Source organism: Erpetoichthys calabaricus, chromosome 16 (assembly GCF_900747795.2).
Source record: "Erpetoichthys calabaricus chromosome 16, fErpCal1.3, whole genome shotgun sequence".
Lineage (NCBI taxonomy): Eukaryota > Metazoa > Chordata > Cladistia > Polypteriformes > Polypteridae > Erpetoichthys > Erpetoichthys calabaricus.
The window spans coordinates 22,647,053-22,664,163 of NC_041409.2; the positions used below are offsets into that span (position 1 = coordinate 22,647,053).

Genomic DNA, 17,111 nt, shown 5'->3' on the forward strand with positions numbered 1-17,111 from the left:
TTTTTGATTTATTTGGTGATAACTGTTATATACTCATTGATATGATAAGTAGTGACCAGAAGAACGAGATCACGAATACAAGCGGCTGAAATGAGTTTTCTCCGCAGGGTGTCTGGGCTCTCCCTAAAAGATAGGGTGAGAAGCTCAGTCATCCGGGATGGGCTCAGAGTAGAGCCGCTGCTGCTCTGCATCGAGAGGAGTCAGATGAGGTGGCTCGGGCATCTGATGAGGACGCCTCCCCGGTGAGGTGTTCCAGGCACGTCCAACCAGGAGGAGGCCCCGGGGAAGACCCAGGACACACTGGAGGGACTGGCCTGGGAACGCCTCGGCATTCTCCTGGAAGAGTTAGAAGAAGTGGCTGGGGAGAGGGCATCTCTGCTCAAGCTGCTGCCCCCATGACCCGACCTCGGATAAGTGAAAGAGGATGGATGGATGGATGGAAGATATGATAAGTTAAAACATTTTCCAGTCACAGATTCAAAACAGTCCAGTAATTTTTGCTCTGCCTCCATAGTCCAGCATTGCACCTCTTTTGTTGCCAGCTTGCCACACTTCAGATTCTGCTGGTGAACAGAGACAACCTGACATCCAAGGTCAGGATGGAACAGTAGATGATAAGCATTTGTGATTGAAGTGTACTAGTGGTTCATACTGTCTGGTAGGGCAGAAGGCATCTGATGATATTTGTGGTTGATCATAGTTACATTTATTTTCTTGAAGTAAAAAACTCGTATTTCAGAGTAATGTTGTTTAGTTTGTTCAGCAATGTTCTGATGAAATATAAACACCAGTCTAAAAATTGTCTTGGAACATTTAACACAAACATTTATTTTTTAAATATTCTTTGAAGCCAATTAATATTTGTGCACCATGCTCTGTTTAACATGTCATCTTCTCTGGCTCTCCCTGACAGTTATGTTCATCCATGTGATCATTAGAAAAGTCCTCCTGACAGGTTGCAGAGTCTGATGTCAAAGCGGTTAGCCATGTTGCTGAGGGAAAGAAAATACAGCAGTTCCTTTGGACTTTCTATGAGCGAGGGCTTCCTCTTTTATCAGAATCAGAATCACGTTATTGCTTGCATGTGAAACATACCCGAATTAACTTTGGTTAGGTGCAAATATGAAATACAAGGCATTACCAACACAAAACAGCACAATTACATCCCACCATTAACCTAACACTGTGCAAACCACTACACAAATACAACAACTATTTGAACAAAACATTTGCAAACTTCAATAAATTTACTCAATAATGAAAAAACCTATACAAAATAATAGATATCAAATAGTACAATTTGAGCAAGTATGAAGTAATTACGAATACACTAACAGCACAGATACCATTTATATTTTGCAAAAACAATTAGGTGTAACATAACCCTTTGTAAGTTTGTTTAGGATCTGAATACTTTGAGGAAAGAAGCTGCAGAGACAGCATCTAGTACAGGTCACAATAGACCTGTACGTCCTCTCTGATGGCAATTTAATGAAGAGATGGCTGCTGGGATGGGTGAAATCTGCAGCAATCTTTTCTGTTCTCTTTTTCGCTCTGGGGATGAACACATCTTTTAATGCTGAAGAAAACAGCCAATGATTTTCTCAGTCTGAACAAATCACCCAATTCAACCAAGTCTTAAAAAGAGAGGAGGCAGAAGAAAACCAAACGTTGATGGAGGTGGTCACAATATTCTCAATGATGGCTAAGTAAAAATTTAACATTATCCTCCTTGATATACTAAGCTTCTTAAGCTGGCAAAGGAAGGACAATCTCTGCCTGGTTTTCTTGATGATGGAGGTAATGTGCTTGTCCCATTTTAATATATTAGTGAAAGTAGTCACCAGGAACTTGAACAACTAAACCACAGACACAGCCTGGCCATTAATTTGCAAAGGTGGATAGATAGTACTTGTCATGGAAGTCAATCCTCATTTCCACCTTCTTAATAGCATGGAGCTTCAAGTTGTTATAAGAACATCACAAGATGGCCCACCTCTCTTAGAAAGATATTCCTCGTCTAATATCTGAATATTCCCAGTTGATTCATACCAGTTGTGATATCCACAGATGATAACAGTTCCTAATCTAACAAGCCACAATTCAAAGCCTAAATGCTTGCTCCTGTGTTTCCATCCATCCATTTTCCAACCCGCTGATTCCAAACACAGGGTCACGGGGGTCTGCTGGAGCCAATCCCAGCCAACACAAAGAACAAGGCAGGAACCAATCCCGGGCAGGGTGCCAACCCACCACAGGACACACACAAACACACACCAAGCACACACTAGGGCCAATTTAGAATCGCCAATCCACCTAACCTGCATGTCTTTGGACTGTGGGAGGAAACCGGAGCACCTGGAGGAAACCCACGCAGACACGGGGAGAACATGCAAACTCCACGCAGGGAGGACCTGGGAAGTGAACCCAGGTCTCCTAACTGCGAGGCAATGGCAGCAACAAGGTTACAGAAAACTAAAAGTCTGTGGGGACCAACAGGCAACACGTCACAACTTTCCATCTCCATTGTGGGCCTTAATCTTTTTTCATTTATGTAGGATGAAATATGCAAAGCCTATAATAACATTTTTAGTTTTTAAATTTTGCTACTCTATGGAAGTATGAGGTTTTAGTATTTTATTTATTGGCTCACATCAAAATCAACTTTCCAAGCACTGATAAATTGAATAAACAAATATTATTCTGTTTACAGATTTTTTAGGTTGGAGAGTCTACATTGGTTCATTGTGTGTAAATGTGGGTGGTAAAGTCATCTTGTTTAGGGATTTTCCTGCATTGTGGCCATTCATGCCAGGATAGTAGTCTCCATGCCTCAGTAATCAGAATCTTATAGCAAAGATTTCTTTAATGCTGTAACAAGGTTAGTCAAGCAATACATTTATAGTCATAACTAGGGGGTTCCCCCCTGCTCGCTTCGCTCTCCAAAACCTCCCAAGGCCTAGCTACTTCCCATCTCTGCCGCTCGCGTTGTGAAGAGGGGGGCTGAATGCACCCCAAGGAGATGTGGTCGCTCCTCCAAAACCCACTCTTAAACGGTGATACAATGGGAAACAAAAACAGTTTTTTTTTTACCTCCTCCTTGCTCGATCAGCTACTGGCTTGCTGCTGCTGCTGTGCTGTGCGATCTGCATCTCGAACATTTAAAAGCCTGTACAGCAGCTGTCCTACTCTTTGTCTTTCATTTTCAGCCCCGGGCGTGATTAAAATCTCGGCACAAAGTCTGGTCTCACGGGATGTGAGTTCTTGATATTTTTTAGTTTATAATTTAAAAACGGAAAAAGAATCTGAAAGTCTAGCAATATCACATTAAAGTTCGATAAATTCTGAAAAGAATGATACCAAACATATATATGTAGGTTTTAAAATAAGCCCGATTTAAAGCGTGACAAAAAATGTGACATAAAAACGTCACACAAAATTGTTGCACAAAATCATTGCACTTTCAGGCTTAAGATTTTGTATATAGAGAGTAGATTTAAATTAACTGAAAACCACTCATGTCAGAAAATGTATTACTAATAAACATCTCTTTCCCCACAGAGTTGTTCACTGACCCTGTTCTGATAATCATTCCTGCCACTTCAGTTTTTGAAGGGGATCCTGTGACTCTTCAGTGTCAGTCAAATAGCAAAAAATGGAAAACACAACTCAATTATACTTTTCTTAAGGATGAGGGGACATTACATCATGATTCCAAACAGAATCACCTTCAAATTCTTAAAGCTAGTGAGACGGACATTGGAAAATACACATGTGAGGTGGATGTCACAGGGACGAACGTTAAGAAGGCCAGCAAAAGTGTTCAGTTGACAGTGAAAGGTAAGCCTACATATTTTTGCCTTCCTTGCACTACTTTATTGTGGAAAATGTTTCTTTTTTGATTTCATTGGCTTGTTATGCAGTGATATTGTTTTTGCACTTACTGAATCTTTCTTGCAAACCCAGGTTTTGATGAAATAATACATGCCTGTTGTGATAAGAAAGACACGGGGACATCAAAAAAGGTTTGGGGTAGCCTCCTATATATTGTGCCCTGGCTGCAAAAGGTTACATTTTTTGATGAGTTGTGTTCAGGCTGAAGTCCAAAACAGAACTGATTTTGGTTTGACAAGATGGCGGCTTTAAAGGCCATGACAGGAAATGACGTCTTCGGGGACTGGAAGTGACGTCATCTATGGCACTGGAACTGAAAGTGAAGTCATCTATGGGGCCAGCACCTAGTGGGATTTCCCGTGGATAGTTTGCAGAGGACAGAAAGAGAAAGTTAGTGCAGCTCGCCACCCCCTGGTCTGGCGTGGTACTACTATTATTTTGGCCTTCTAGCTGCCTCCCAATCACACGTGTGTGACACTGTCCAATAACTTGGGTGATCAATAAAAAGAAACTTAATGTAAAGAAGGCTTTAATAATTTCATTAGTGTAATGTCACCAACTGTGCTCCGTAAAAGCACGATCATTCTCAACCCATAATGCTATTCATCTATCATGCATGTTGGCATTTATATCTAAAACTAGCATATCACTCATGATGACATACAAGTGGACTGGAAAGAGGCCAGTCATAACTCCTTTACCTTTATATGGCAGCACACAGTTCCTGAATGGAACAAGATCGGGTCATGTTACCTGTTTAAGGCGGGGACCCTAGAAGCAATTTAACATGTCTTGCCCATTAAAGATAACTAAAGGGACAACATAATAGAAACCATTATGTCAAATTCTGTTGCCCATAACAAAAGAAGAGGAACTTCCAACTTTGTGTAGGGCCTGTCTCTAAGAATTGGCTGGAAATGACACCGTGAACGACTTCAGTGCCGCATCAAGTCTGCAGGCTCAGTGAACTTAGAGTTGAAATGAGAGTTGGAGCAAAGTCTGTAAGAGAGAAAACAGAGAAAGTGGACATGTGAAATTAAGAGCTTTGTGGTGGTTAAGAGGTGAGAAGGTGAGCAAGACACCCCACCATCAAAAAGGGGTTCAAAATATGTATAGGTAGAATACGTGACAGCAGAGTTTGTATATTGTGTTCCTGCTTTGTATGATTAGAGAAATAAAATCACCATTTGTTATACTTTTTGTCTCTGTGGCATCATTATGTGTGTGGAGAGATATTCCTATTGTAACACACGTGGAAAATACATTTGATCAAATCGATTTATTGTATATAGTGGGTTTCCCACAATCACAAAATTTTTAGATTGTTCATGTTATGTTATTTCTAGTAAACTTTATAAATAATTGAATGCCATCAAAATATTGTTAAGGGCGATGGTAAGAACCCTAAGATTATCGTGAGTGTGAGAAGAACAGACTTAGGGATAATCACGAAATGAGAAGAGAATAGACATAATCAAGAACATGCCAAGGTCAAAACCAAAAATCTAAAGAAAATTGAATCATCAGATTCAAGGGTCAAAACAAATAAGGAGGTCAAGGGCAAAAGCAAGGGCAATACTAAATTGAAACCTGTCCCTAACCCTTTTAAATCTTACTATCTTTAAGGAAGGATTTGTTACAGTCCACCAAGGGATACGTAGCATGCTGATTATCGTCATATGTTTACTGGAAGCGAAATGGTAAAACTGGTAGTGGTGCCTAAAGATGAAGTCACAGAAAACAAAATACATGATAAAATAAATAAAAATACACAACTTCAATATAATTTAAAACAATGGAATTTGAATAATTTAGAAATTCCGAGTTTGCACATAATGTATTCACCCAAAATCTGTTGTAATCCACATCTCAAAATGGCAAAACAGGGTGAGAGCGCCCAAATAACACCCAACCCAGCCCAAGATTCCACTGATCTGCTGCAGAAACGGGCCTTAACCGGCAGCCTATCCCCAAACTCAAATTACAGGCTTCAAGACCTGCACAGGCCCAGACTGGGAATCAGGATTTTAACAGTTCAAAATATGATATGAAACAACTTATTTTTGTATAGCGCTTTTCACGGAGTGCAGGCACAGAGCACTGTGAAAAGATTCAGAGGTAAAATCCAAGTACAGGTTATATTAAATAGTAAATACAGAATTAGTACATATAAAGATACAGATTTGTTAAAACACATAGAAAACAAAGTAGAAACTCATTAACATAAATGGAAACCAATGATACTTGTCCATTAATTAATTTTTGAACTCTGGCCTGTTGACAGCAGAGGAGAATAAAACTGTAAAAGAGAAAGTCAAAGACAAAGTTGGACACAGTGAGAGTTCTGGAGACCTGAGCCAACTAGCTGCCTAACTTCAGCTATACTTAAAAATGCCTGTCAAGGGAGAGGATAATCATAAACCCCTGGGTGAAAGACAAAAGCAAAATATGGTTCTAGAAATATTAAAGAATTTATTGAACAATCAAAAGAAGCACAAAACAGTGGTAAGACAATAGCTTAAACAGGCATACCATGGAGAGTTAAAAATAACAATGGAAAGAGCAATATGAAAAATCATACTATAAACAAGTAGAGCTGCCATGCTTGTTCTTAAGTCAAGTCATTTTTTAAGACTGCAGCTGTCTGTGGGCGTCACTGCTTAGACTTGCCCCATAGTGAGTCTTCTGTACTACATCAGCATATAGCACTTCAAGTTGAAGTTGTTCCGCTATCTTACTTGAGCAGTCACTGATTGACTTAAAATCTTTTTTTTTTTGGATAAACCCATTGTCTCATTTTGTTTTTCCTTTTGCATTTTCTTTTTCAAGATTCCATCTGTGTTTGTACTTTTCTGCGTTCTCTAGTCTGATCCACGTCTTAAATGCAAGGTGGGAGCTTAGTCTATTGTGATGATATGGAGATGTCATGGGAATACTTATTGAGAACTCAAAGCAGGAAAAAACTCACAAGGCATTAATCTTCTGAGAAGTATTACATAAAATAAGTGGTATGAACATATCTGAATATATAGCATACTGTATATGGGAAATAAGATGTGATGATAATATGGAACCAGTTTAAATATTCAAGGGTGATGAAAGGGAAGAGTTGCAAGAGAGCAAATGCAAGGAGCAGCACACAGGCCCTGACTTGATGAACGTGACTGGGTTGCTTAATGAAGGGAATGAGGAAATGATAAGAGAGCTCAGACCTGCAGAGACACCACGGGTGTTACGTTTGACCATGGGTTTCATCCCTGGCTTTAGGTTATTTACTGTTTATTTTAGCATTATTCATTAATTCTTTTGTGTTTTATGTAATTAAATGTTTTTGTTTTATTTCTGGATTGTATGTACATTAGTATTTTCTTACGTAGCACTTAATAATAATAATAATAATAGGTTACCTTTATTGAGCACCTTTCATAAACCCAAGGTCGCTTTACATAGAGAGTAAAAAAAACAAAAAACAAAATTACACAGATGACAAAAGTTTGTAGAAGAGGAAAGTTTTCAGTTGCAATTTAAAAGTGCAGAAACAGGATCTGAGGAAGAGCGTACCAGAGTTATAGCACTGAAGGACCTGCCTCCCAGGGTGGAGAGTCTGGTGTGTGGAGATTACTGCTCAAGGACCTGAGAGAGTGACAAGGAGTGTAAGGAGCTAGGAGTCTGAGTGAGGCAGAGAGGGGCAAAGGTTGTGTAGGGCTTTGAAGGTGAGAAGCAGAATCTTGAATTGAATCGTTGATGGAACTGGTAACCAGTGAAGCTGGGAGAGAACAGGGGAGATGTGAGCAGAACACTTTGTGGGGGTGAGGACTCTGGCTGTGGAGTTCTGAATGTCCTGTAGCTTCTGTATAGATTTTGCAGGGAGGCCAATGAAGAGGGAATTACAGTAATCAATACGAGACATTATGAAACAATGAACCAGAGTTTGAGCATCAGACAAGGACAGAAATGGACAGAGACGGGCAATGTTACGGAGATGATAGAATGAAATTTTGGAAAGAGACCTAATGTGTAAATCAAAGTTAAGTGATGAATCAAACAAAACACCAAGGTTTCTAACAGGAGCAGGTTTGATAAGTGTACCATCAACAGAAATAGAGAAATTGAATGCCTTAGAAAGTTGGGATTTTGGACCTACAAGTAATACTTCAGTTTTATTGGCATTAAGTTTGAGAAAGTTATTTGCCATCCATAGCTTAAGATCAGTGATGCATTCCGTGAGTGTGCTGGGAGGTGAATCTGTAGGGGAGTCTGTACTAAGATATAACTGTATATCATCTGCATAACAGTGGAAGTTAAGGCTTGTTTTACTTTGTCTTTCTTTGTTAATTTTGTCAATTATTTTCCCTGTGTTTTTGTATAGTGGGCGGAGTGGTGGCTCTGAGGCTAGGGATTTGCACTCGCAATCGGAAAATTGCCAGTTCAAATCTTGTAAACGCCAGAAAGTGACTCTACTTTGTTGGGTCCTTGAGCAAGGCCCTTAACCTGCAATTGCTCTGTCCTGGGTATGACATTAATCTGCATCCAGCCCTGCATGTAGGCCCTCCAACCTCTAGGGAAAAATCTGGGGATTGGTGGCAGAATTGGCACTCCAGCCACCATAAAAAAACCTCACACTGTTCCATTCCATCTGAACTAGTGTGGTGCTGAGGTATCACCCGCTGCACTAATCTGTGATCCTGAGTTGGTTAGTCATGTGGCGGGTGCGGCAATGTGCTGTATCAGCGCCTGCTCCTAACCTCTCTCTCTTTGTACAGTGAGCCCTGTGTAGACGGCTTTCAGATTATAAAAGGCTCTGTTTACTGTACAGTAAATTAGCAATGTAGAATGACATCAGTTAGAACATGAATATCTTAAGTGGACGATTCATATTGTACACAGATGTGTAATCTGCAAAGAAATTCCATTCCACCTTGTACTTCTTGTTAGCATCACACAGAAACATGCACCTTTCATGAGACGTGTACTTAGACACTGTGCGTACAATGCCAAGAAGGCTTTTTCAGCATAAAAATTAAGATTATTGTGTGCTGTGATCCAATTTATCACCCTGTCACAGACCAGCACCGTATCTCTAGTTAGTTAAGAGAAATGAAGGATTAAGCAGGTGATTTTGAGGGTAAATTATTAGTGAATACCTTTGGTATCAGCAGTCTTCTTCATTTTCTGCTCTTCAGCATCACGGAGATCAAGTCAAGCCTAACATCAAGTCTAATGTCTGTTTACAGCTTGTATGTACACTATGCTCTTCTGCATAACTCTCTGCCACGTATTTCAAATCCTTTCACTTCATTCAATGCGTGTGCTTCCTTTCCTGCTGGCTGCTAGATGGGATGCCATTGAAACATTTAGCACTGTTCTAGCCTGTGAAATGCTTATAAACAGTTGCTTTTCCCCATTCTGTGAAGAGCTGTATTTCGATTGTTAATGTGTTCTTGCAAGCCCAATGATGTATGACTTCTACCAATATAACATAATTTGAATTTATGGCTTTAGGAGTCCACCCTGCGTGGAGTTTGCATGTTCTCCCCGTGTCTGCGTGGGTTTCCTCCGGGCGCTCCGGTTTCCTCCCACAGTCCAAAGACATGCAGGTTAGGTGGATTGGCGATTCTGAATTGGCCCTAGTGTGTGCTTGGTGTATGGGTGTGTTTGTGTGTGTCCTGCGGTGGGTTGGTACCCTGCCCGGGATTGGTTCCCTGCCTTGTGCCCTGTGTTGGCTGGGATTGGCTCCAGCAGACCCCCGTGACCCTGTGTTCAGATTCAGCGGGTTGGAAAATGGATGGATGGATGGGCTTTAGGAGTTCCACAAATTTATTCGGCAGACTCCCAAATCACTCACGCCCCATATTTCAGAACTTAGATATAACAAAACATTGTCAAACTTTCTTAATTCCAGCGTGCAAGGCAGGAAACAATTCTAGACAGGGTGATGGTCATGGCAGGGCTCAGTCACACAAGGTAAATTTATATCACTGGTTCACTTAATCAGCATGTGGCGGAAAATCAGTTAGCATCGAGGAAAACCCATAAAGACATGTGGAGAGCATGCAGACTCCATATGGACCACAACTTGATCCATGAATCAAACCCAATAAGCAGTAGCACTATCCACTAAATTAACCTGCCACCCAATATTTTGATAAGTTTAGATATATATTTCAATGTATTTACAGATACATTTTCAATATTTTCTTTCCCTTAATGTTAATGTTTGACCATTATATTCATCTTTATTTTTCAGGGATTAACCCCAAATCTGTTCTGACCCTTATACCTCCTTGGGAGCGTATATTTACAATGGAGACCGTGAGTCTGGTGTGTCAGGTTGAGTCTAAACATGATGACTGGAAATACCAATGGTTCAAAGATGGTGACGACACTCCTCTGCCGTGCAATGAAAACTGCAACATCACTCGAGTTACTGTGTCTGACCAGGGCCGGTACTGGTGTCGAGGGAAGAGGGGAGACCCTCCTGTCTATTCCCAAGCAAGTGATTTTGTTAGTTTAAACATATCAGGTGAGTCATTACATCTATCTATCTATCTATCTATCTATCTATCTATCTATCTATCTATCTATCTATCTATCTATCTATCTATCTATCTATCTATCTATCTATCTATCTATTGTGAAATGGATGCTATATAGCGCCCGACCCAACACAGACTTGACACTGAGGCACCTGTAAAACTCAACAAAAGACTTTTATTTCTTTCTTCAGCTGGAGGGCACATCTTCCCCGTGAACCCTCCAGCCACAACACAATCCCAAGCACAGTAACACAAGCCACAATGCTTCTCTCTTTCACCACCACTCCTCCACAGCTTTGTCCTCCTTCCACCCGACTCTGGCCGCTGAGTGGTGGTCACTGGCCTTTATTATAGCCCTAGAGTTGTTATAGGCTGTAGAGTTGTCCAGGCTGTTGTAAAAAAAAAACAGAAGGACAAATATAAAGTGTTGGGACACCTTGTAGGCAAACCCCATATAATTGGATGGAGCAAAATAATAAAAAAAAAACAAACAACGAAGCACATTAGGTCTTTTCAGACATGAGTCCAAACAGCAACTAAAGTCAAAATGGCGGCACTGCCCCTTAAGAAGAAGCCAGACTAGAAGGGGCAGGGCCGGGATACAGTAACCTGGAAGTGACATCACTGGGACAAACGGTTGTCTAATCTGCAGGAGGAGGAGGAGCATTAAATAACAGCAACAACCCTCAGCATGGGGTGAAATTACAGCTAGATGAATCCTCAAGCTGTCTCCTAATTGCATGTGTGTGACACTGTCTATCTGTTATATAGTGCCTTTCACATCTGTCTATCTAGTTATCTATCTATCTAGCTAGCTAGCTATCATTTTTCAACCATCATACTTTCTCTTTTGGTAACTTTATTACATTTTTGGCCAGTAGCTAGCAGGAAATGTAGAGGATACTATTAAGGAAGATGAATACCAGCTACATCAACAACAACAATAATACTAATATTAAACAAGAAAGTCCAAATCTCATACATTAGACAGACCCCCTCTGCCTCAGTGCTCTCTGGAAAAATAAACTTATATTGGAAGAATCACTACAATGGATGCAAGGAATTGCTGCATGTTACAGTAAACAGAGACAGGTAGCTAGAACACCAACTCGGTATTAGAAGTGAAATGCTGAAAGCAAAATATTCTGACTTCAGATAATCAACTATAATCTCTCTGCTTAAATATTCTTGAATGTACTATGCCTTCATTTTTTCTACTTAACCACTGGCTTAATGAAATCAAATAAATATCAGGAAGTGTGAAGAAGAGGTACAAATCAATTAAAGACAATTTAGTTTAGTTCAGACTCGACACGGGAGGCACGTGTAAAATAAAAAAACTACAGTAATCCCTCCTCCATCACGGGGGTTGCGTTCCAGAACCCCCCGCGAATGGTGAAAATCCGCGAAGTAGAAACCATATGTTCATATGGTTCTTTTTATATATTTTAAGCCCTTATAAACTCTACCACACTATTATAAACATTTCCCGCACAATTATACAGCATAAACCCTTTGTATTCTCTTAGATATTAGGTAAGATTCGTTGAAATGATGTATGTAAACACAGTTTATATACAGTAAAGCCTAAATATTATTTTAAAGATATCGAGTGTCTCCGATATCACATATGTTACAGCCATTACGACAGACAGGCCACCAGCAATAAATACGTACAATGCAAGAAAAATTGTATACAGTAAAATGTGTGTACAGTGACACTAAACTATGTACATGTAATAAGTACTGTACGTAGATAATTAATTATGGTTACTCACCAACAATGACACGACGACTTGTTCGATAACGAGGAGTTTAATTTTACTGCACAACAAAGGATAGTGTTACAGCTCTTCTAAAGGAGTCTCTTCAGGCGACTGTTTAGCACTGCCGTTGTTCTTCTTCCATCACTCTTCAATCCAAATCCCTAAAGCAGATTCCATCCAGACTACTGCCTTATCACGTCCACTTGCAACTCGTTTTGCACCCTGGTTAAAGGACACTGCGGCCGTAGATCTTATATGCTTTTCCTCCTTTTTAAATAAAAAGAATCGTGGACTCATTGATGCCGTAATGGTGTCCTGCAGCGGTGTAGCCGTTCCCTTCCTTCAACATATCCAAAACTTTTACCTTTTCTGCAATCATTTGCATCTTCTGTTGGCGCTTGGACACGGCCCATGAAGCAGTAGCAGGAGCACGTTAATGCTGAATGAGTGAGATGAGACTTCCTGGTTAATGCAGCACTCCGTCGCTGAGCCAATCAGCAAAAAAGGAACTTAACTGTGTGCTCTGATTAGGTAGCTTCTCAGTCATCCACCAATAGCGTCCCTTGTATGTAATCAACTGGACAAACCAACTGAGGAAGCATGTACCAGAAGTAAAAAGACCCCTTGTCCGCAGAAACCCGCGAAGCAGCGAAAATTCCGCGTTATATAGTTAGATATGCTTACATATAAAATCCGCGATAGAGTGAATCCGCGAAAGTCGAAGTGTGATATAGCGAGGGATTACTGTATTTATTTTCCTTCGTCTGTGGGCGCACGTCTTCCCCGTGACCCGCAGGCAATACACAGTCCCAAGCACACAAGTAACAAAAGCACTTTCTCTTCCTCCTTGGCACTATCACTCCTCCCAAGCAACCTCGTCCTCCTCCATCCGATTCTGGCCACTGAGTGGTGGTCGCTGGCTACTTTTATAGTTCACCCAGAAGTGCTCCAGGTGCTTGATCACCGAGTTCCGGCTGCACTTCCGGGTGTGATGAATAGGCTGCCCCCACGGGCTCAGGAGTCCCAAACACAGCACCCCCTGGCGGTGCCTGCGGGACCCAACAGGGCTGCAACCAACTCCAATTCCCAGGGAGCCCCGTGGGAAACCGAGGCACTGCTCCACCCCGGGGGGGGGGGGGGGGGGGGGCGGCCATCTAGTGTCCAGGGGGAGGTATTGCACTGTCCAGGGCTGCTCCTCCTGAATATAGTGTGCAGGGGTGTCCCGGCTGGGCATGAACCCCAGCCACCTGCTACAATGTATATACATCAACAGCAAGTACAGACTTAATGTAATCTTTTGTACATACAAGGTAAACAAAACCATGTGGCAGTTGTAAACATAACCAAATACAAGCAATTCCTGGGTAACTAAAAAGCATGATTGCCATAATTAAAATGTTAAACACTGTCTCACTCACAAGAAGAATACAACAGTTGTCGTATAATTTTGTAAGGATTATCATTATTTATCTACCAGTAACGGCGAACTGCACGATAACGTGCAGTGAATACCCTTGATTTTCTTTCTCTGTACGTTTAGCATTCGCTTGCTGTTTCCTGAGCAGCTCTTCTTTTCTTCACCCTAGCAGCCCGCTTCTTCTCTTCTTCCGTCGGCATCTTTCCACGATAAAACTGATTAAGTCAGTGTTTGTGTTGCAATTACTTAGTATGTTTTCCTTAATTTTTCGCTTAAGCTGGCACTTAAGTCTTCAATCTGCCTCAAGAATGATTTAAGATATGGAGAGGTAGGGGAAGTGACGGTGAAGGTGGTAGGGATGAGAACGGCGCCCGTAGGCATGCGCCGCCCTGCTGGCTGCTGCCGAGAGTAGATTCTACAATAAAATAAAAATGAAAAGAGTAATAATTCCAAAACTCTTCGCTTTTAATATAAAGCTGTAGTGCAGAGTTTCAGGTGGCACAGTGGTAGTGCTGCTGCCTCACAGTTAGGAGACCCGGGTTCGCTTCCCGGGTCCTCCCTGTGTGGAGTTTGTATGTTCTCACCGTGTCTGTGTGGGTTTCCTCCCACAGTCCAAAGACATGCAGGTTAGGTGTATTGGCAATTCTAAATTGGCCCCAGTATGTGCTTGGTGTGGGTGTGTGTGTGTCCTGCGGTGGGTTGGTGCCTGCCTTCTGCCCTGTGTTGGCTGGGATTGGTTCCAGCAGACCCCCGTGACCCTGTGTTCGGATTCAGCGGGTTGGAAAATGGAGTATATGTGTACCAAATTTCAGGCTACAGGTTATTTGATTTTTGACCTTGACCTTCCTGGGTTGACCTTTGACCTTGGAGGTCAATGATCACCACGAAAGCGGATAGTAGAGGTCGCATTTTACATGTGTATCAAATTTCAGGACAAATGGTTTGCGAGCTACAGGTGATTTAAAATCCTGGACAGAAAAACGGACAGCCACGGTAATGTATTATTTAAGAAGATTTTTGAAAATGCTTGCATGTGAACGTTTAGTTTCTACAGCTGTTACTTAATTTTATTGTTATGATGGCGATATCATCGAGGCTCCGTTTTGATGTCACAAGCAGCACCATTGCACACTCATTTTCACAGAGGTGGTCCAAGTTGTGCACAGCAGTGATGTCGCTTACCAACATCATGAGGAGTGACTTCATACAGTCAGTATTTAAGACGATGACATGCAAGCTTTTGGACAAAACTTTTAAAAATCATTTACCTAAATAGAGAAAGGATCTTTAGATATTCAAGAATTAAGTATTGTTTTTTTTTTTTTACTTCAAATTTTGTCTTTCGATATTTTGTCTTTTCTTTTCTGGTTTGGACTTTTGCCTGTCTTTAGACTTCTTTTTAGACTCTCTGTAAGAACAACATTTAATCTCACGGCTATTTGCCAATATAGTATTACTTACTTTAGTTAAAGTTCTAATTTTTCGGTACAGTCATGCCCAAACAGTGGAAGGAGGAAATCCACAGTTCCTTTCTCTCACTGTTATATGAAACAGATGAACTGCTTAATAGACTAAACTTTTTCTGACACCTGGACCTTAGTGATTCTGATGGCACAGTGCCTACTTATCTCTAAAGTTCATTTGACACTGAAACCAGATAATGCATTCTGCGTTAGATTTTAGGTAACGAGTCGTAGTTCTGAATAATGTTTACAACGATTGGGCTCAGAAGCCAATAAAGCAGTTCACAATTTCTAATTTATGAATACTTTGTATTATGTTACAGTACGTCTGTTTTATGCTTCATTGTGCCTCCATCCACCCTTACCACGGAAATGCAACTTTTTCCCAAAATTACTAAAATTGTGTGAGACATGTCAGAATGTGACTTCTTTTAAAAAAGTTTAAATGTCAACATATGTTTCTTAATCACCTGCAGTAACAGTATAATTTAGTAAGTATATTGAAAAATAGTATTACAAATCTGAATATAACATAACACTCACCAACCCGTTTAGTTTAAGGTCACAAGGAGAAAATTTGAATATAAACAGACACATAATGAAATGTAATTAGTTTGCCCACTCAAGGTTTGCCCTTTTATAATTGAAATAAAATAAAAGCTTATATTTCATCATGGAATCACACCCCAATCCTTCTCAAATTACACATTTTACACGGTGGTAGCAGGCAGTGGTCAGCTGTGAACCTGCGACATCTGGATTACAAAGGCTTTAGAAAACAGATCTTTTATGGCATGAGATAACAGAAGAACTTTTGTGCTTATGCATGTAGGGATTTCCTTATGTACTACCAGGCGGAGGGCATCCTGGTGACATCAGCAGACATCTCTTTGGCTGACACAGCTACCATCTTTCTGCACAGCAACACCACAACACCTTCAAACTGAAGCTGAAAAACTTGAAAGTGTCTTATTTACATGAATCATAATGGTGTCCTTGTGGAATAATTTATACTGCACTTTCACTTTGCAAATCTCATTTTTCTACAGAACTACCAGAAGTCAGACTAAATCTAGAACCACCACACACACAGATATTTGAAGAAGACCGTTTTACTTTGAGATGTGACTCTGAAGAAGGCCATTCTGCTTGGAAATACATGCGCTTGAGAGGGCAAAAAGCAGAGTCTCTGTCGTCATGCTTGAGAGAGACTGAAACCTGCACAATCAAAAATGCAGCAAAATCTGACAGTGGAGTGTACTGGTGTGAGTCTGGACATAAGCGCAGTAACTCCTTCACCCTATTTGTGAGCAGTAAGTCAGTTATTCTAGAAATCTTTGCCTAAAATGCATGAATTAATGTGAAATGTAATATCTGATGATACTCTGAAAATGACATACTGTATATTGTATTAGATTGACATCTCGAAATGCCATATTTTCATTTACTTAGTTTTCTTTGATAAAATCTATTGCCCATCAGTTCTGTTCTTTCTTCTTCTTTTCCGCAGCAGATCATCTTCTTCCATATCTTTCTGTCCTCTGCATCTTGTTCTGTCACACCCATCACCTGCATGTTCTCTCTCACCACATCCATAAACCTCCTCTTAGGCCTTCTTCCTTTTCTCTTCCCTGGCAGCTCTATCCTTAGCATCCTTTTCCCAATATACCCAGCATCTCTCCTCTGCACATGTCCAAACCAACGCAATCTAGCCTCTCTGACTTTGTCTCCAAATCGTCCAACTTGAGGTGATCCTCTAATGTCCTCATTTCTAATCCTATCCACCCTCGTCACACCCAATGCAAATCTTAGCATCTTTAACTCTGCTACCTCCAGCTCTGTCTCCTGCTTTCTGGTCAGTGCCACCATCACCAACCCATATAACATAGCTGGTCTTACTACCATCCTGTAGACCTTCTCTTCACTCTTGCTGATACCCGTCTGTCACAAATTACTCCTGACACTTTTCTCCACCCATTCCACCCTGCCACAATCCACAATCCCCATTGCTCTGTACTGTTGATCCTAAATATTT

The 17,111-nt window shown here is 40.9% G+C and overlaps 1 protein-coding gene across 1 annotated transcript in view; it reads left to right on the top strand.

The window, feature by feature from the left end:
• LOC114667092 (Fc receptor-like protein 5) overlaps positions 1-17,111 on the top strand; it is a 56,945-nt gene that overhangs the window by 11,660 nt on the left and 28,174 nt on the right. The window contains exons 6-8 of the mRNA XM_028822226.2: positions 3,562-3,840; positions 10,142-10,417; positions 16,126-16,389. Of these exons, the coding sequence (XP_028678059.2) occupies positions 3,562-3,840; positions 10,142-10,417; positions 16,126-16,389 (819 nt within the window). The remainder of the gene's footprint in view (positions 1-3,561; positions 3,841-10,141; positions 10,418-16,125; positions 16,390-17,111) is intronic.